Source organism: Pithys albifrons, chromosome Z (assembly GCF_047495875.1).
Source record: "Pithys albifrons albifrons isolate INPA30051 chromosome Z, PitAlb_v1, whole genome shotgun sequence".
Lineage (NCBI taxonomy): Eukaryota > Metazoa > Chordata > Aves > Passeriformes > Thamnophilidae > Pithys > Pithys albifrons.
In genome coordinates, this window is record NC_092497.1 from 25,528,438 (window position 1) to 25,549,568 (window position 21,131).

Consider the following 21,131-nt stretch of genomic DNA (forward strand, 5'->3'; position numbering starts at 1 on the left):
GCATACTGTATTAATACTACATTTTTACTGAAGAAAATTGATCAGCTTTACTAATGTAAGAAGATAGAAGACTTTCAGATTAACGAGGTAGAAATCATTCAGGTAGCTCTTACACTTTCTAAAGATTCCATAGAAAATTTGTAGCTGATATGTATATATTAATCTGTGTTGAAGCACTTGGTTGATTCTCTGTAATTTCTCTTTTCCTAGCACAAAGGATGATCATTTCAATGTTAGCATTCAGCCCCCCATTGGAGAGCTACTCTTGCCTGTCACTATGTCAGAGAAAGACTTTAAGAAGGAGCAAGGTGAGAAATATTTCAGCAGCTTCACTGAATGTATTTGGATGGGAAGAGGACTGTGTACCTTTCAATTTCCAAGCATACACCAAGTACTTCCTGTTGTAGGTGGTTGTGTTAGTCACTGTTAGTATTCACTCTGATGCTAAGAAGCAGTTTAAAGATATCTTAAAAAGGATGTGCAGTGAAATTTGACAACTTTTCAGTGTGCCTTTAAAAGCACAAAACCCACCCTTTACCCTGAAGCAGTCTTTTGGCTCAAAGAGTTCTGGCTTCCTGTCATGAAATGTGAATGTCTTTCCTACTAACAGTAATGCAGAAAATTGAAACACCAGCTCAATGAAGTAAACCAAATATACATTGTTATGGTGTATTGTTTTTACTAGTCTTCATTCCAAGGCTAATTTCAAACACTCTTAGTGTAACCATTCCTCAGCTATTTTGAAGATGATTTTAGTATTTTCACTTTCAGACACTTCATATAAAAAAACCTATTCTTGTTGGAATACTGTTTTGGAAAGGTGACATGGTTTTCATACTTCTGAATTTTTCTAATACTGTGTCTTTAAAGAATGTAGGTTTCTGGTGCTAGTCCAAACACAAACATCCACAACACTTTCAGTGACTTGAATATTTTATGCAAAATAATTAGAGAAAATTGTGCTTAGGTTTGACTGTGTTTTAAATGGAATAGTCAATACTGTTACCCTTAACATGGATATGATTCTTGGATTTTTCAAAATATAAAGTATTACATTTTGGTTGCATTCAAATGTAGGAGTGTTTACTCATCCATCTCAATGTATGGGGTTTTACATGTGTAAATCTCTTCACACTGACATGAGAATATACCCACGGGATCCTGTCTTATTGCTGTGTAAGGCTCAGAAACTCAGTATATTCATCAAGCAGTCAAGAACACCAATGAGTAACGTTATGAATTATTAGTTATTGCTTTTGAGCATTTCTTGCTCTTGTATGTTTGAGTCATTAGAAAAGTAGTTTAAATATTGCCTAGATGATCTACAGTTAAGCTTATAGTTGTAGTGAAAAGTTAGAATTGTGCTTTGCTTTCGTAACCAATTGATACTTACTTGCTGTTCTTACCCTTTGTTGGCTAAAGCCTGCCTCTCTGCTTTATACCTGCTCAGCAAACCAAGGTGAGTGATTGAACAAGGCTGTGCCACATTATTTTAAACTGTTCCCTTCTAAAAATTGTAGCTGAGGTTGTAGTGAAAAGAAGGCAGGTTATTGTGCTTCTCCCCTCCCTGTTTCTATATTTGCTTGCTTTGCAATATTTTGATAGAGTTTTTGTATGCTTTACTGTGACTGAGGGCTTTTTTTTCCTCCTGACTGGCCATACAGAACCATGAGCACATAGAAGAAGTGTACTTGGAGAATAGCAGTGGTCCTCTGTGGAGTTGTTGCCAAAATTCCTTTTTCTTCTGCCATTTTACTTCTGTGGTTGTTGATTATTTGTCTGAATAAATCTGGCAGCTGTTTGCTATGTTTAATAGAGCAGAAAGGCTACTCTGAATAAAGCTATTTGAAAATTTGTTTATATGAAGTATTTGTAAATCCATGAAGGTCTCTTGGCATTTCTGTATCACTCACTCTGTCTTCCTGAATTCATTCTTTGATGCAGGACTTTGCAGGCTGGCAAATTTACCACAGGTTTAAAAACCTTTTCTGTTGCATCTTTTTTCTTGTGAATATCAGCTGTATCAGAATATTCTTGGTAATAGAGATCTCAGTTCTACATTTTGCATAAGTATTTATTGCAAAGATCAAGGAACAACTGGTATTTGGGAAGAATTACTTTGTGATCTTGCTAAATGAAAAATCCAAATTACAATAATAAATGCAGGGCAATTTTGAAGTTGGTATATATTATTCTATTATATGTTTGACTTCAATTTGTCTGTATTCTCTAAGTGAATATGATTTATATAACTTGTTTTTCACTTATGCTTCTCCTTTTTTTTTTTTTGTTGTTGCTGTTCTGGTTTGGTTTGGTTTGATTTTGGACATAAGATGTTTCAAATCCTGTACCTGGAGATGCCTTATTTTATTTCCAACCAGAACAAATAGGTGAAAAATAGTGAAGGAGTGAGGAGGATATTACAAATGCAAGATAACATTGGGGGAGAATGAAAATACATATGGGTTTTAAGGATTTTTACATCTAAATTGTGTGTGTAACCTAATCAGAATGCTAAAGAGGAAATAGCTGGTACTGTACAGCTATGTAGAAGACAATTCATTGCTACACATTTTTACTCAATTACACTCTGCTGTTTTGCGTTATCTGTTATATTGGTATATGTACATTTTCTTTCTGATGGCATAAGGACAGGGGAACAGACAGGTTATTGAATATTCATGGCTGTGAATGTTATCTGGTGGTAGCAGCAGAACCTCTAAAGCTGTTTTTATCCACATGCTGTGCGCAAGATACACTTGGCCTTGCTACACTGTCTTCCCTTGCCTTCCGTCCTGAGATGGGGAATCCTCTGGTGAGGTAATTCCCCTGAGCAGCAGCTGAGTTAGTGGTTGTTGTGATTGACAATTTGGAATGCATGGATAAAAATGGTATTGCAAACACTCTTTACCTTTCTGCTTAAATATTTTTTACTGATTGTTCAGGCCTGAAGATTTTATACCCTCTTTTACATCACTTCCCCATGAAAAGCCAAGTTTCTATAGCAAGAATTCTGCCCGAGTGAAAGATGTACTGTTGGGAACTCTGTATCCAAATTTTAACTGTTGTTAAAAATCAGTAGCAAAACTCTCTTTCCCTCAGTTCAGGGAGTGGTGTGGTAGCTAATATACCTTGTTACCCTATGACTGTAGTTTCTCCAATTTTCTTTTATTATTTAAAATATGTGCAGTTATTTGTATCAGGTAGTTAACCCAGACTAATTGCTGCTTTGTGCTCTGATTAGAATTTTCTTAGATTCTTATGTTTCAAGCAATATTAAATATGTCATGTTATTGTTTTATCTGGATATTAATCAGACTTTTTAAGAAGGTGTTTTTTAAATAGGCAGTTAAAACTACTTAAATATTAAAATCTTTTTTTTCCTCAGGAGACATGATTTAAAATAATTTTGTCAACATTTTTTAGAAGCATATACCTGAATCATTAAAAAAAGTCAACCCAAAGCAACCAACCAAACTAAAACCCAACAAAACCCAATTTTGGTTAAGTAAACAGATAGTTAACCTAATTTTATTAAAATTATATATAGACAATTTGTTTTCCTAACAAGCAAGATGTTAATTCTTTAAATGGTTGGACATTTACTGTTTTCTGGCCATTGACTACCCCAAGCAATCATATTTGATGCTCCTTAATTAGAGCACCCTTTTTTATTTCCAGGTTCTTTTCCACCTCAGCAATCGAGACAATACATTTGCTTACCACGCTGCTCTCCTAAGTGTTCTTTTGCATGTAAATTAATCTTGATTCAGTTTACACTGTCATGCTGAGTGGTACAAATTGCCTATAACAATAAAACAGCATGAGTTAAAAATAAAGGGGGGTGAAAAAGCAGATTGAATGTGTGCCTTACTTGATAGGATGTTACTTTGCTTTATGCCAATACATTAGTCGACAATAATGAATCTTCTGTTCTGAAAAGCATGGTTTAGTTGATTTTTTTAATTTTACTTCAATGGAGCAGTACCTTGTCTTTTATAGAACGAGTTAGACAAACCATTAATGACAAGAGTGTTAAGGTTAAATATGAAGCAATGCATTCACTTCTCTGAGTGCTATCCATCTTTCCATTTACAGGAGCTTGACAAAAGTACTGGCTTTGTACAACATTTCCTTTAATTACATGCTGCGGGAAACAGGCTTTTAACATAAACATAGTTGCATTCATTTATTCAGCATTTGCTCTTCAATAGAGCTTAATGGAGGAGGTTTAAATCCTATATAAGTACACACATCTCTCAGCAGTGTTATGTCAGTCCCTGTGCTCTGTTTAAAAGCAGTTTTAGTCTGCGTATGTAGTTTTTAAGGCTTTTGCTTAATAGTTAAAAAATTTGAAACAGAATGTTCTATTCCTATGATAAATCTGATCATTGTAAGTGTTGTATACTTATTTTTGTTCTCTTCAAAAATATCCTGTTATTTACTTATGAGCTGTTCGATTTTTATTTGGGTATTTCTTATTCTGTGACAGCTCCACATTCAGGGGCATTAAAATGTAGGATTTCTTGTTTTAATTGCGCTATTAAGCATCTTTGTACTATTTGCTCTGGGTTAGAACTGTGGGTGCAGCCCCAAACATTAGCCTTTTGAGACTTTTTCCATGGTTTTCATTGTTAGTGTTGTCGAGCATTTCAGATGCTTCATGTTTCTACCTGAAATATTGTACTCTTTGTTTGTCTGCATTTTCAGCTTCTGAACATACTGTAAAAGCACACACAGTGTTAAGTTGTAGTTACTGTTGTGTTTTAATCAACATGAGCATCCAGCAAATCATTCTTCTAAACAATGGATATTGATAGAAGACAAAGGTGGAAGTTTTATTAAACTGTCTTTGAATGACACATTTTTCTTTACTTTTTCTTTATTATATGTTTGGATATAATCTTGGTTTCTATTCCATTTTGAAGTGATATTCAAATTACTTAACTCAAATAGTTTATCATGATGTTTTTGAGAGCTGTATACTAACTGAATTTCCCAGTTTCTAATGTGATGACTGAATCTTAAAGAACTAAATTGAACCATTTAATACTATCTGAATTTCAAGATATTGGATATGAAATTATAATTAAATGCAGTGGTTTTATGATTGAAATATTAGAAGATGTCTTTGTATGTGGTCTTACTTAAGCTGGACTTTTCCAAATCAGCCTTACTTAATATTTAATTTTCGTATTTATGTTGCTCTTTTAAGTTAAGCTTTTTATGAGAAAGAACTACTTTGGTTTCACAGTTGCGTTAGTATCACATGTATCATTGTTCAGTTATTAGTAAATTTGTTTCTAATAATAGGCCATTGCAAGTAATACATTAAACTAGTGATGTGAGTTCTTTGTTTTCTCAGTAAATGATTTAATTTTTAATGCAAATATGTCTTTTTGTTAGATGTATCTTATTTTGGTTTTATGCTTAATAAGCAAGCAAATCTTACATATTTGTAATTGAATACTTAATGTTTCAGGAATGCTGACAGGAATGAACGAGATATCTACTACAATAGCTGTTGCTCCACAGAATGCTGCTAGACTTGTAATAATTGAGAGGGTATTGAAAGCAGCAAACCTGGGTGTAGTCTCTTCTGGTGAAGATAACATACACAGGTAAGATTGCATGTTATTCAAAATAGGAGCATCTTCTAATATTAATTTGTTTGTTCAAATTCATCAATATTTGATAATATTAGGGAAAGTTTCATTATCCACACTTTTGGCAGAGAAGATACCCAATTACACTGTAATATATAATCCTAAGCAGATAGTAACTTAAGCCTAAGTACTCTGCAGGCCTTCAATTTGAGTGTATATAGAACAATCAAATGTCTGTACTTTAATATACATGATTAGAGGAAATTGTCCTTTCCTGGTTTTGTTTCAAAGGGGAAAAGTAGCCTTTTAAAGCACAGTACTTTCACGGGGTCCTTTTTATGTTATAATTTGTATTTTTTTTTCCGATAGTAAGTAACCTGCTCCAAATACATCATTGAGAGAAGCAACTTGTTCTTCCTATGTTATTTTTTGACCTTCAAATATATATGCAAGGAAAACCAGTTACCAGCCAAGAAAGTCATTGGCCCTGTCAAAATTCCAGTTGTTACTTGTAGGTGAATCCATTTCATCCAAAAGTTGTGATACAGAATGTCGGAGGAATTGATGTGATTGTTGGTTAATGACAGCTTTTAATGTGATTGACTCAAAATATTTAGTCCTGTGAATTGGAATGGCTTCTTACTTCTGACAGGAACAAACAGGAAAATGGCCATACGTGGAAAACTGAGTAGATACAAATTACAAACAGCAAGATGTAACTGAAAGCTGTTATTCTGGTCTTGGAATAAGAAAACAAATACATCTCTCTTAGCATTTACTAAAACTGTTCCAGAGTGTGAATTATCTCTGTAGCCCCCTGAATTCTGCTGTTTCAATAAGAGTAAAGTGTCTTCGTTTAAAGAAAAGAACAGTATTTTTCTTTGAAATTTTCCTGACTGAAATGGCTCTTAGGAATTGTGAGAATCCCATAGACTACACCAAAATAATAATCTGATATTTCTCCTTGTTGGATTTAGTCTCTTTTGCATTGCTAGGCATTTTTATTGCATAGCATTAACATTAACCCAGCTGGATTTTCCTATGTATTTGATATGGTCAATGATAAAATTCTGTTTCACCATAAAAACATGGTACAGCTAGTGCAATTGCACTGAAATGATTGTCACTATTGACACCTGCTCCTCCATGAAGGAGTCCTCATTTGTTGCATCCCTGAGGGATCTGTCTGTATAGCTGGCATTCTCAACATCAATTCAAAGACTAGGTGAGAGTGTCAATCAAGAGAGACTGGAGTATCTGCAGTGTGAAGGTGTTCTCCATCTTTACCCTATCTGTCACATGAGACTTACCACATAGGGATGGATTGTTTTGTTGACTGTGTCTTAAAAAGGCTCCCTGAAATAACAGCTTAGTTCCTAGATCAGCCACAGGTTTCTTGATTGTAGATAAGTTTCTAATTTGGTCTTGTTTTCTTTTGCTCTTTTGTTTTTTTTTAAAGGAGGTTTTCTACAATAGAGTCTATAACCAACAGTAAATAAATTGAAGGTACACTTCCTGTTCGGTACACAACTTCAGAGACAGTGGTTAAAGGCTTGTTCTGGTCCAGCTGAAGTATTCAGAGTGCTATAAAGCATCCTGAAATCTTCTCTGTTTTTTTGGTATTCAAAAAAGGATGTATTCAGTGTGCCATAGTACTTGAAGAATACTTTGCATCTATAACATCTATCAGGAAGAAAAAATCATTTATTACAATATAAATGGCCTACAAGAAATGCCCAGCAATTACAGGCATTTACAAAATAGGCCTTCATTTGCTTCACCCCAAGTAACTGGAGTTCACAGCTACTGTAGTCATAATTGCACCTAGATTTTACTGAGAACAGAAACAGGAATATTACCTAATTGATACTGTAATGAACCTGTTTGTCATTTAAATAATAATATTATCATTAAAGTGAAGTAATTGTAGATTCAGAAGAATCAATATTTGAGATAGAAATTAGATGATGAATCCTTTCAAAACAGTGAAACAAGTGACTGAAATGTTTTTTGCATATGTATCTAAAGTACACATATGTTTGGATTACATGAACTCCACCATCAGAGCAAACAAAAATAGAGTCTCCTCTGGCAGAAGTCTCATGGATGCAAGAATTGTGACATGTTTTATTTATGTGGTACCTCCACCATTTCAGGATAATTAGATGAACAGCCACCTTTTATCTTGACAAAGCAGTTACAGACTCAGTAAATGCTATTCTACGAGGATTCCTTCAGTTCACTTCTTGGAAGTTCTTAGTACGTTACATACTTTTTTAAACAGCAAAAACACTGTTTTTAAACTAACGTTCTGCACTGTGCAGCATAAATTATATTAATCTCTTAGTTGGTCATCACCTGGTAATGCAAGACACTCATTCTAAGTGAAATGGTGCAGTTTAATACAAGTGCAAGAGTAATGGATATGAGCAGGTGTGTGTTTCCTGGTTTTGTTTAGTCTAAACATGTTCACATTCATGATAAAGGTGTCATGCTGGTGGAACCCAATTACTGCTCCTTAAATTAACCCTACTAAGGATTTCATTTTTGCACCAAGTAAAAACACTTAGAGAAAATATAAGGAAGACTTGAAAGTAAATACTTGAAACCAGTATCAACAGAATAGCATGCAGTTACCAAATTAAAATTAGATAAGTGTAAATGTGTAAAATACATCAGTTATATATCAGACTACATCACACTATAGTAATATTTTTCAAATGCATTTTTTTCTCTCTTTACTATATGGCTACTAAATTTTTGTACTTAGTTGCAATGTAATAATTTAACTGTTAAATGAGTGTAGAACAAAATTCCAGATAATACCATTGATTGTGCTTTAAACTCTCTTTTCTGTCTTGTCTTCGGCAGTAAAATGCCACCCTGATGCCTGATTCCATCAGATCTTGGAAGCTGAGCAGGGTCAGCCCCAATTAGTACTTGGATGGGAGACCTTCTGGGAATATTGGGGGCTGTAGGTTCTAGTCCTGAGGATTTCACTGTCACTGTCCAAGCTCGCTCAGCCGCAGCAGAAGGACCTGAGGAGTTAAAGTGTGGGGCCAGTTCTGCACACGCTGTGCCTCACCTAAAACATCCACTGCGCAGGCTGGAAGGGCACACCCACGTGGGGAGAGCCCTTCCCAAATCTGCATTTACAAAGCCTAGTTATGAACCCTGAATTGTCCTGCCTTACTTGAAGTGATAGCTGAAAAGCTTCATACTTAATATCTATATCTATATCTATATCTATATATCTTGGCACAAAACATACCAGGAATTTTTCCGTCCTCAAGAGTATGCATCAAGTCGATTCCTCTGTAGACCATCACTTGAGGTCCTTGTCTCTACTTGGGCAATAACATGGATTTCTTTTTATATCAAAAAAAGATATTCTAGGCTGTTTTATTTCAAAACGTGATGAGATGAAGACACTAGTCAACTCAAGATTTTCAGTCAAGTTTTATTTAACAAACACATACCTTATTTACCCAGAAATGCACTTCATACTAGTGTTACTTTCAGGATGCGTTGCTTATTCTTCTTAGACAAATAATCTAAAAGTTCCTCAGGTCCCTTCCTCCTTTATTAATTTTCAGCTCCATAACCTCCTACAAGGATAAGTAGTCTTAATTTTGCTTCACTTTGAACATAGGAAAAGCCAACAGGTGGTGGTAGAATGAAAAGAATAGTTGAAGACTAATCTTGGAAAGACTTGAATGCTCTTATGATCCTCTCGAAAGTGTCAAAATATTGCCTACTATTGTGTAAGTCTGTGTGTGAAGGAGAGGTGTTTCAGGCTAAATTGGCTTAAGGGAAAAAGGCAATGGAAATATACATGGAATACATTTTTCTCCACTATATACAAAATATGATGCCAAAGCTTTTAATGTGTCAACAGTAAGCACATGGCAGAAAAGTCCATTCAAAGCCGTGTTCACAAACTGGATTTGCTTGTTCACTCTTTCATTTTGTTTTATATTTGTATGCTTCCGTTGACGTCAGAATATAATGTGTAATGGGATGGAGAGTCAGCCATCTTCGGCTGTCTGCCTCTCTACTTTCCACTTTCCAAAGCATTTCTTAAATGGAATGCATTGTACTCTCAACCATTATTTCCTTCAATGACTGTGGTTATACAAAATGATGCAAAATGGGGCTCCTTTTTGGCTTTCTCCGTTCTTGAAGACTACTTGTACATTGCCCAATCAGTCAATGAGACAAAAGTTTGAAGCCATCAGAGTGGATATGAAGAATGAATTTTAGTCAGCCTTAACTAATTTAATAGTCCATTAAACTGGTCTGTTGCTGTTCTATTTTGGAAGGAATCCTCGATTGCAAACAGAAAGTAGTTATATACATCTCTAGTCATATACATTTTGCGATTTGTCAGGATGGCCTTAATCATTGACCAGTGCTCTGAGACACAATAGCATTCTTTTCATTCCTCTAATTTGACACAGTCAAGTCTCTTATTTCAACAACCCATTACGGGACAATGTGAGATTCTGGAGAAAATTAGATCTCTTTCAACACTGAAGCTTTTAAGATGCTTCAGAATAGCCATTTCACACTTTTAAAATAATGATTTTAATGCCCTTTTCAATTAAAATCACGGAAGTGGTGATAATAATAGTGATTTCTAGACATCATCAGAATTTACACGTGGAGGATTGTCATCTCTTAGTGTGTTATCATAGTAGACACCTGAATTAGCAGCAAACAAGCTAGATTTTGAACAAGAAGTACCAAACAGCACTTCTGCTTGTGTCTGGGGCAAGTCTAACTAGCTGAAGTACAGCATTGCATGCAGTGACTGTGCAGCTTCTGAGACCTACATTTTTAAGGGTGCTTGACTAAAACACATAGACATGCAAATTGTTCATAGTTTGCTGCATGTAGTATACCATTGCTTAATGTATCCATGACCTACCTGATTTTATGAGTAAGAACTTACTGAAGATATGTAATGTTTTCCACCTGTCTTGTGTAGGCTTGTTTCCTTTAGCACAATCAAGAATATACTGTATAGGTCGTGTAGTATGACAGAAAACACTGAAATGAATGAGCACTGAAATTCTGAAGAACATGAAAGCAACTAGACCAAATACAGAAACTTACATAAAATGCCTAAAATACAGAAAACACTGAAATCCAAGGATCAATACTTGTGTTTCACTAGCATTTATTTCCCACTCCATGCATCAGCCTGACAGTCTGGTTGTATTCACCCCTTTTTATCATTTTGCAACCTGTCATGTCCCATTTATAGTATATTGGCAGACTGATTCTCAAAGGAAAGAAGGTTTTGTTTACAGACAATTTTGATTATGAGAGAATGTCGTGCTTAGTAATCAGTTATCCTCTCCACATCTTTTTAAGCCAGCAACATTTAACGTGGGAAGTATGTGATTGTGCATATATGTATATGTAGGTACATTTGTCATGGTCAAAACCCATTTAAAGGGTTTCATCTGGAAAATTCCTCTGTATACATCACCTTCCAATCTGCATTAAATTTGTAAGAATTCTCAGGCAGAAAGTTGGTGATCAGACCCCATGAGCTTAACACCACTATCAGCTGCATCTGCTTCCAACATGTCAGTTGGAAAGGAGAATACACATCTATTGAGGACATATAAGCACCATGTATAAATTTCTGAGAAATATACGTTGTTTATAGTTATTCCACCTGAATCCAAAAATAGGTCCTCAGCTGCTGACACCAGACAGGTCTATAAATCCTCAAAGCCATTTTTTTAGTCCTTTTCTGTTCTGTGTGCACATGCACACCTTTTCTAATGTTTTTTACTAAGCCTTTAGCCTGTTGGAGATCTCAAATTAAGTGAAATCTACCTCTGGCAGTAGCTCCTTTGATGCAGTTACCTGGACTGTTCTGCTTCTGTGGTTCTTTAGCTGTGGGGCTCAGTCTTTCTACTCTTTTAGAGAGCTGCAGTGGGTAGCTGAGTAAATAAACTTGTAATAGGCATGCAGCCTTGATTTTGCTTCCTAATTTCTCAAGTAGGAATTAATTAGAGAGCTAAATACCCTAGGCAAAACAGTTTCCCTGGTAGTCTTTACCTGTAGAGACAGAATTTTAAACAGTGTAGTGTATCCATTTCCACAGTATTTCAACCTTCATTTTAGCCAGAAGTTGTAAACTTTCTATGTTTTCTTGATTTATGATAGAATTAATTCTAGCTTTTTCCTTAAAAAAAAAAAAAAGCCCAGCTAGGCTGACCATTTATATTTCTTTTGAAAGCCAGAGCTAGAAGTCTTTCTGGTTCGTCAGTATTCTTATGTTAATACTTGTATTCCTAGAAAAAATTAAAACTGAATGTTATAAATATGAAATGCTCTTTCTGCTAAAAAAAGAGGCCTGTGTATACTCACACAGTTTTCATGCATTATCATCATAGGAAGATTTTGGTTAACTGGTACAAAATACTTGATCAAGGGAATACCTTCACACAAAATTGTTTTAATGGCTTTAAAATTGTAGATATATGTTGGATTTAAGGAGCTTGCATGTGAATTACAAAATTTAAAAATAACTTCAAGAAATTAAATTTGGTGTTAACATTAAAAGTATATGAGTGGGTTATTTTAGATGCAAGTTTAATCAAAATAGATTCTTTTAGCCCGGCTTATTTGCTGTCCACTAGAGGACAGCACTGCTTTTGTATCTGAATGCTGTAAAGTGATAAATATGTGCAGCATTTTCTTTGAAAAACAAACAGGAACCCTTTGAGCCAGTTATTTAAACAGAAAACGTTTAACACTTAAAAAACTAACTCGGCAGAAGAATATGTTTGCTTGTAAAGATCTCTTAGCATGTTTAATCCTTTAATATATTTCTACAAGGTAATCTACTTTCTTGGAATTAAATCATTTTTCTGCAAATCAAAATTTATAGCCTGTTTTAAAAATGGACTGTCTGTAATTCTCAAATACTTATTATATTAATTGCCCAATTCTATAAGAAAAAAAAAGGAATAGACTATATGAGAAAACAAAATAGATCAAGTATTACCATTAGTTTATTGTACATCTGAGGACCAAATATTTTCATTCAAGCCTTTAGCTCGCAAGGTTTGGGGAGAAGATATAAATAGCTGCATATAAAAATGCTGATTTTTTTAACTAAAGATAAATTTGTAGGATGATAAAAAGTTCACACATCATCTTTTTGAACATAATGGAGTAGTGCTACGAATTGGACAGTAAGTTCAGATGACTTCCTTGCATTTCTGCCTTTTTGTTAGAGGTACAGTGCAACTGCTTAGTAGCAACTGAGGGCAGAGTCAAAGTCTATTTTGGCAACAGAAATAAACATGGTAAAAATATAGTATAAATTTGATGGCAATTAATTACACAATTTCATTATTTTATTACACCCCCAAAAAAGATAATGTTGGAAATAATTACATTCTGGTACTGAATTAGGTATTTTGAACAATTTATTCAAAATAGTGTTTGAATAGCATGAAATGTAGTGGGAAAAAGAAAATGTCAAATTATCATAATATGATTTTAAGGTAAGTATTAATCAAATTTTATTATTAAGAACTAATATTAAAATCACCAGATTAACAAAAAGATTCTTCTTTTGCTGAATATATTTCTGCTTAAGTTTTAGTATTAAGCTTACTCCATCCCTAGGTCAGAACTAATACCCAAATACTTCTTTTCTGTGTTCTAAGGCTTACTCAGAGAATGAATACAAGTAATTACTAATTTAAACAATTTTTAGGTAAAATGTTTTGAATTCAAACCTGTACATAGCAGGGCAAGAGGAAGATTCGGAGTACTGAAACAATAAATGTAAATATCTTTGTTGAAAGTACTGGAAGGTATTTCATAGTTATTTATTCTTATACTTACGAATTGAAGACTAATTTGCAGCAGTATTTTTCCCCTTTGAATATATTCATTGCATAACTTGATTACATGTTTGTCAGCTTTGGACTAATTATTTTTCTACAGCTAGGGCAGGGCATTGCATCTTCTGATTGTCTTCCTTACTAATAGGATTCTGTCTGCTTCAGCAGGCAGTAATTGAAGGCTTCATGTACTAGATTTAAAGAAAGGGTGGAGGAAAAAAAAAGTTTTAGCTTCCATGGGCCATTGTCACTGTTTCTGGTAAGCAGTAGAAGAGAAAAAGAAGAAAATGTACCTTGAATAGAAAAATCAAAGAGGAAGAAAAGCACTGGACAGGAGAGAGTGTATGTTTTAATGCTGTTGAATTATGCATAATGAACCCTACACTGCTGTAAATATCACGATAGTGAGTAAATTTACTTTCTCAAATGTTGAATTTTAAAGAGCACGTATTAAGTTAGTTAGTCTGTTGCCATATATTCACTACCATGAAATTTTCATAACCTTTCCCCATAAAAATGTTTCTCCTGTATAGTGTAGCTCTCTTCTGTCTACAAATAAAGCGAAAATAACTGCTAGTCTGTATTTGAGGTCAGTGGCAAATGCTGTCACATTGTAGTATCTGATACTCTGTGTTTTCCCTTTATATCAACTATAAATCAAATTTTTCTCTGGTTATCATGAAGGAATTTTATTTGCATGGAAAATGACCAAGAGTATGTTCTTGATTTTTAACTCTTGAAAGACCGAATTACTTTCTATAAATATACAGTACTTCGTTGTTTTTAAGAATTTGATTCTCAATATGTATTTCCTTGTTTACTTAGAGCTACATTTATGTTATATACTCAGAATATTTAACATTCTTTTTAAAAAATACTTGTAAACATTCAGAATATGCAAATGTATCTCACAATTGTTATGTTTCTAATTTGTCTTTGTTTTTGTAAATGGGAAAAATATTAACAGCTGCAAATCATTCTGAATATTTTAATTATGTACAATCATGTTTAGAATTAATATTATCACAGAAAGAAAAACGGCCACAGAGCAGAAACAGCCATCTTGAAACTAAATGATTTGCATCTGTTTTCTGGATCCTGTTATCATTTACTTTCTTACTTTTTCACATTCATGGATGCATCCTTTGTTTCAACAAAACCATGCTCATAATACAATGTCCTATTTTAACACTTGTCCATAGGACAAATTCTTTACTTTGGACCTACAATCAATCAATTTACTTTCTAGATTGAAATGTACTACAGTGTAGTTTCCAAGGCTTAGGTTAGCCAATGGTTTCTGGTTCATTTATTATCTTTTGGGAGGGTTTTTTGAGGGGGAGGAGGTTGATGGTTTTGAGTGGGTTTTGGTTAATTGATTAGCTTTTGGGAGTTGTTTTTAATTCAAATTCTAACCTTTAAGGTAGTACCAACTTTCAGAAAAAGTGCAAAATCATTACTGACCTTGTGGGGAAAATAAAAGTTTCTCCCAAAGAATAAATACATGTTCTTAGTGATTAATTATTGGTCCTGGAATATTTTTTTATTGACTTTCTGGTCCAAGTATTTAGTTGAGCACAACATACATTCCGGAAAATCCACATGGGTTTATGATAAGAATAAGCACCTATACACAATAGCATGTCCCTAGTTGGAGGAACAGCTTCAAATCCTTCAATGACAGTGTATTTAAAATTTTATTTATTTAAAGATAAATAATTGGCAGATCGACTTTACTTCTAGCATCTTGTAACCAAAAGCCTACTGCTTCATCCTATTATAACTGTGTTCAGTTTTAAGATCACAAAAGTGTATTGATAAATCTTTTTAGAAACTAGATTATCTTCCTTATTTTAAGGAACAGATTTCAGTTTCCTGTGTTCAAAAGCAGCTGTAAAAGCACTGTGTGGTTCTTCTCCTATACATGCATTTGAATGGTGAAGTAAGTCATCCTGTTGTGTTCCTATTCTTTTTTTCATCAAGCGATTCCAGATCGGTGTCCATTGATGGAATTATCCATTGCTAGTTATGCGTATGAACACTTTGTGTAAAATTATCTGAGTATGAGACCCTTTGTATCTTGCAAACCACATGCAAACTCACATTTTATTGATTTTACATGTTTTGTTCAGGAGTATGGAAAAGTACTATTGATCCCCTATGTGATTTCGCAAATTCACGTGTAAAAATATCAGCACAAAACTCATCTCCGATTCTTCGGACCACCTTGGGTTTCGCAGAACACTGACTTTGTATCACTTTCAGCTTTTGATAAAAGAGGGTAAAATCAAGCCTTGGGGCTATGGAACACAGCAGGAGTGCCAACTACCAACCTATTTATGTGCATACTCAGCGATAATCTGCTTCTGTGTTGTCCCAAGACACAACTGTTAAGTAAATAAAGTGACTAATAAGACTATTGTTTCTATAATTATCCCCCTGTCGAAGTCAGCGAGAGAAATAGTCATCTTCTGCATTGCAGCGCAAATAAATGAAATCATTTATACAACTAGCTAAGTAGGTAATTTTTGTAGTAGTAATATTGTTTTATAACCTCCTATTAAAGGGAGAGGTCTTTGAATGTATCTGCAATCCAGACAAAAGAAATAGATTGACCTGTGATGGGTGACATTAGAGAAGTGCCCCATGTTTCCTTAATTAGTTTAATGTGTTATGAGATTTTGATATGCTTAGTTTAAAAAGGAAAAAAGAAATTATTTCTCGTTTAAAGAGAACCTGCTTCCTGCTTAAGTGGCTAATATTTTAATTAAGTCTGGAGTGAAGTTTTTTGAGTATCTCCTGATAAACTCCCTTCTTTATGTTGATGGTAATTAAACAGATCCCCAAGGGCTTGGGTAGGCGCTTTGCAAGGCCCATGCTAATTGTCAGACAGGAGACACTGACCAGTTGGTTTGCTCTTGAATAGCCCACAGCGTGCTGTCAGCCCAGCAGTTTGATTTTGCTGTATTGTGAGCTGTTGTCAGGGCTAACTGGGTCCTATTGTGGCTGAAGATGTTGCGCAAATTGAGGCAGATGGCTCTGATTCAGACACGTGTCATTCAGAAGGAGGAGAGGAGATTGGCCCTGCAAAGTGGGGTCAGACTGGGTCACAGACCTGCTCTACACTTGTTAGTGTTTTCAAAAGCCCATGTGCAGCAACTTTGTTGTTGTGAAGTAACTAAGGGGGGAGTGCTGGGGGGAAAAGCGCATGGTCTGCTCCTTGTAGAAGATGGAAAGATGGAGGCTGTTGCCATCCTCTTGCTTCCTGTCTCTTGGGCCTGGCTGTGCACACAGACTGAATTAACAGGATTGACAGAAGTTCATTGTGCCTAAAATGGCTTTTCAGTCAATTGTGGTGCTTAAAAGGCTAGTTTTGCTTTTAATTCCATGTAATTAGTGGGTTCTTCGTGTCTTGGAATTTAGTAATGGTGCATTAGAACTAACTTTTGTCTGTCTGATTGGTTGGTAGTTTTTAATTTACTTCCTTTGTAGGATTTTTAATAATTATAAAATATCTAGAAATTGGTCACATTTTTATGGTTACATGTTCTGGAGATAAATTCATAGATGGAATGATTCAGTGTCTTTCTGTTACTATAATGTCAAAATTATAGTTTTATATGTTTATAATTTTGACTAGTTTTAGTTTAATTTCTGAGATTCCAGGAGGAGGCACTTTTCAGAAAATAAAACAGTCTGGCTTTTTGTATATGTTCTACTACATTTAGCATAGTTGTATTGTCTTTTGGGCACCAGATGATGGACAAGCATGGAAAACTCTGTACAGCTGAGCACAGGTTGCCAATGTGCATGAGTATTGTAGATGAACTGAAGAATCAGAATTTACCTTAAAATTATTTAAATAGAATGTAGTTTTTATTACTAAATACAAAATTTTTCATGATAATTTTTTGTCCTTCTTAAATGCAAAAATATTTACATAATGCTTCCCAAATTATGTCTGAAGAATTTATGGAGGTTTTATGGTTTATCCTCTGAAATGCATCAGTGAATTTGGAAGTATATTATTATATTTGAGCTCATTTAACTTTCTTGGAAAGAAATATTAGCAATCTTTGACCTTAAGATCCTTGGTGATTTTTCTCTTTTCTTTTTTATTTTGCCTTAACCCTCCAGGTTTGCAGCTAAAACTGTGCACAGTGGGTTACTTATGCTAGTCACAGTGGAGCTGAAGGAGAGCTCTACAGCACAGCTCATCATAAACACCGAGAAAACCGTGATTGGTTCTGTTCTGCTGCGGGAGCTGAAGCCTGTCCTGTCCCAGGGGTAACCTGCTTACATCTGGACTTCAGAATCTGGCACACAACAAAAGTGCCTGGCATCCACTACTGCTGCCTTTCATTTATAATAATAGCCCTTCCATCTGGCAGTGGGGGAAGAATACACTCTTGACATTCTTGTCTTCTGCTTTAGAATGCTAGTGTGTATCTATCATGTATGCAAGTCCTTTCCTTTTTTTCTGCTTGCTAACCAAAGAACATATATTTTACTGTCATGTAACTGTGCTTTCAAATGTATTTCCTGTTTGTTCTACCCTAGTCCTTCCCTCTCTATTCCCTGCCTCCACTACCCTTATTCCCCATCACTTCCCCCCCCCCCCCCCCATAGTGGACAAATATTAGGTAATAAAGTTCAAGGGAAATCACACTGCTTGAAAACTGAGTTAAAATGGCAAGAAGGTTCTAGCAACATATACAAATACATGGTTCAGAGAGTTTTTGTTGTGTAAGTGTAAAAATACAGTAAGTACAGCAAAATGGTGTTTGCTTTCTAGAAATGCTTGTACATCTAAACTCGTCTATTAAGAACATTGTTCCTGCCTACTGTCATTTATCAAATATTTAGTTAAGATGCCAGTAATGTAGTGCTGTGAGCAGAGCTCTCTCTTCTTATTTTGGTAGAGAATGGATAACAGAGATGGTCAGTATTGTGTATATCATATTAACTGAAGTAGACACAAACAAGTTTGGACACTACATACACATCAGCAAACTGTTCTTGTGAAGGTAGCCAGTGTTTGTGCTCTTGTTGTAATTTTCTGCTATGTGGTTACATTTTTGTCAATAAACAAAGCCAGCAACCACCTGTTTTCAAATTGGCCCACTCATAAAATACTGCTTGAATTATTAGAAATTAGTATTAAATGAACTAATGATAATTAGACTATTGTGGCAAATACTGTCATCTAGCTTAATGAATAGTTCAGATCTTTGCTTCAGATTTATTTTTTAAAGTAGATTAAAACATCTCTCACCATTGTATAAAACAGGACTTGAGTCAAAGAGAAAGTCATAGCCATATCAGCTGAACTAGGCTGGAGAAGACAAACAGCTATGCAACTTGTTTTTCCCAGTTTTCTGCTTGTAGCTTGGGTGTCACTGATTTTGACCTTCCCTTCACATTCTGTTTACATGGTTTGGACTGAAGGTGCTGAGCTTTGTTGTTTCTTACCAGTTCTCCTCCCTTCCAAAATGTTTTTTCCCAGTAACTCACTACTCTGCTACATAGAAGGTATTTGGATAGGTGTAACCTTTTGCTGTCACCAGGACATTTGCATGGTCCTTGATGCTAGGTGGTGCTGTTCTGGTTTGGGATGATACAAAATGGTATGTCATCAGAAGTGTTGCATTACTGCATGCTTCCTCTAAATTCTTCCAAAATCTTCTAATAAAATATGGTAGAACTGAAAGGAGGCTCAACTTTGTACTGGAACTTACTGGCAAATTCTAAAGAGGGGTTGGATTTCTAAGGCATTTAAGTGGTACTTCTGTGAGAAATGTAGATTTAGCATTTGCTGGCACCCAAAATAACTGGTACTTCTCAGAAAAAGAAACAAGAATCTTATGCCCTCAACAGAAATTTACATAATCAATGTTTGCATTATTTTCTGAAGTCCTAATCCTGCAATAAAGTTTATTGAATTAGTTTCCAAGTGTGATGTGAAAGTTGTTCAAACAGATGAAAAATGAGTCACTGTAAAAATTACTGTCATTTCAGAGAAAATGCAGGTTGGTCTACTTAGTATTTAAGACCCAGTGAGGGGAACGTGTAGAAACATGCTTCCTGAGAAAAGAATGAACTGCAAAAACTTCAGCCTCGTTTGTAAAGGAGTAAACAAACAAGAATTGCACCTCATACCACAGTATAAATCAAAGTGTATTAATGCTGTGTAAGTCACACGCATTGCTGAGTAATTTCTGCCTTGCCAGAGTACTTAACACACTTTAGCATTGAAGCCCACAAACATATATAGTAAAGATAGCTGGGGAGTTCCTGCAACTACTGGAAGGCCACAATTAGGTCACCTTGAAACCTTCTCTTTTTCAGGCTGAACAATCCAAATTCCCTGAGCCTTTCCTTATAGGAGAGATGCTACAGCCCTCTGATCAACTTGGTGGCCTTTCTTTGGACTTGCTTCAACAAGTCCATGTCCTTCCTGTGCTGGGGGACCCCAGGGCTGGGTGCAGCACTTGACAAGGGGTTTCACAATAGTGGAGCAAAAGAGCAGAATCCCCTCCCTCACCCTGCTGGCCATGCAGCTTTCAATGCAACCCAGGACATAATTGGCTTTCTGGGCTGTCAGTGAACACTGCTGGGTCATGTCCAGCCTCTCATTCACCAGCACCCCCAAGTCCTTCTCGGCAGGGCCGCTCTTGATCTGTTCATCCCCCAGCCTGGACTGATACCAGGGCTGCTTTGACCCAGGTACAGCATCTTGCACTTGGTCTTGTTAAACCTCATGGGATTCCCATGGGCCCTCTCCTAGAGCTTGTCCAGATCCCTGTGGATGGCATCCCATCCTTCAGGTGTCAGCTGCACCACTCAGCCTGGTGCTTGCAGAGGGTGCACTTGATCCCTCAATGTCATTAATGAAGATATTAAATAATACTGGTCCCAGTACAGACCCCTGAGGGACACTACTTGTCACCAGGGCCCACTGGGACTCTGAGCCACTGACCACCACCCTCTGGATTTGAGCACGCAACCACTTTCTTATCCATCTAACAGTCCACTCATCAAATCCACCTCTCCAATGTAGAGAGAAGGATATTGTGGGGGACAGTGTCAAAGGCTTCACAGAAGTCCAGATAAGTTCATCTATAGCCCTTCCCTTATCCATTGATGTAGCTACTCGATCACAGAAGGCCACTAGGTTGGACTTGTCCTTGGTGAAGTTGTGCTGCTGGTCATCTTGTATCACCTTCCTGTCCTTTATGTGCCTTAGCACAGCTTCCAGGAGGATCTGTTCCATGGTCTTCTCTGACACAGAGGTAAGGATGACAGGTCGGTAGTTCCCAGTGTTGTTCTTTCTTTCCTTCATAAAGATGAGTACTGTTTCCCTTTTTCTGGTCACTTGGGACTTCCCCTGATTGCCATGACTTTTCAAATATCAAGGAGTATGTCTTGGCAACTACATCAGCCAGTTCCTTCAGGACTTTGGGATGCATTTCGTCAGGTCCTGTAGACGTGTGGACGTCCAGGTTCCTCAGGTGGTTACAAACCTGATCCTCACTTACAATGGGAGGGACTTTGCTCTTCCAGTCCTAATCCTGTCACCCATCCACTGGGGAGGTGTGAGAAGTGAGTTGCCATTGAAGACTGAGGCAGAAAAGTTGTTCGGTAC

The 21,131-nt window shown here is 35.9% G+C and overlaps 1 protein-coding gene across 2 annotated transcripts in view; it reads left to right on the forward strand.

Moving 5' to 3' along the window:
- AP3B1 (adaptor related protein complex 3 subunit beta 1) overlaps positions 1–19,434 on the forward strand; it is a 157,426-nt gene extending 137,992 nt beyond the window's left edge. For both annotated transcript variants that reach the window (XM_071580024.1, XM_071580026.1), the window contains exons 25-27: positions 211–308; positions 5,483–5,621; positions 17,624–19,434. In XM_071580024.1, the coding sequence (XP_071436125.1) occupies positions 211–308; positions 5,483–5,621; positions 17,624–17,777 (391 nt within the window). In that variant the 3' untranslated portion in view covers positions 17,778–19,434. The remainder of the gene's footprint in view (positions 1–210; positions 309–5,482; positions 5,622–17,623) is intronic.
- Positions 19,435–21,131: the final 1,697 nt, after the last annotated feature.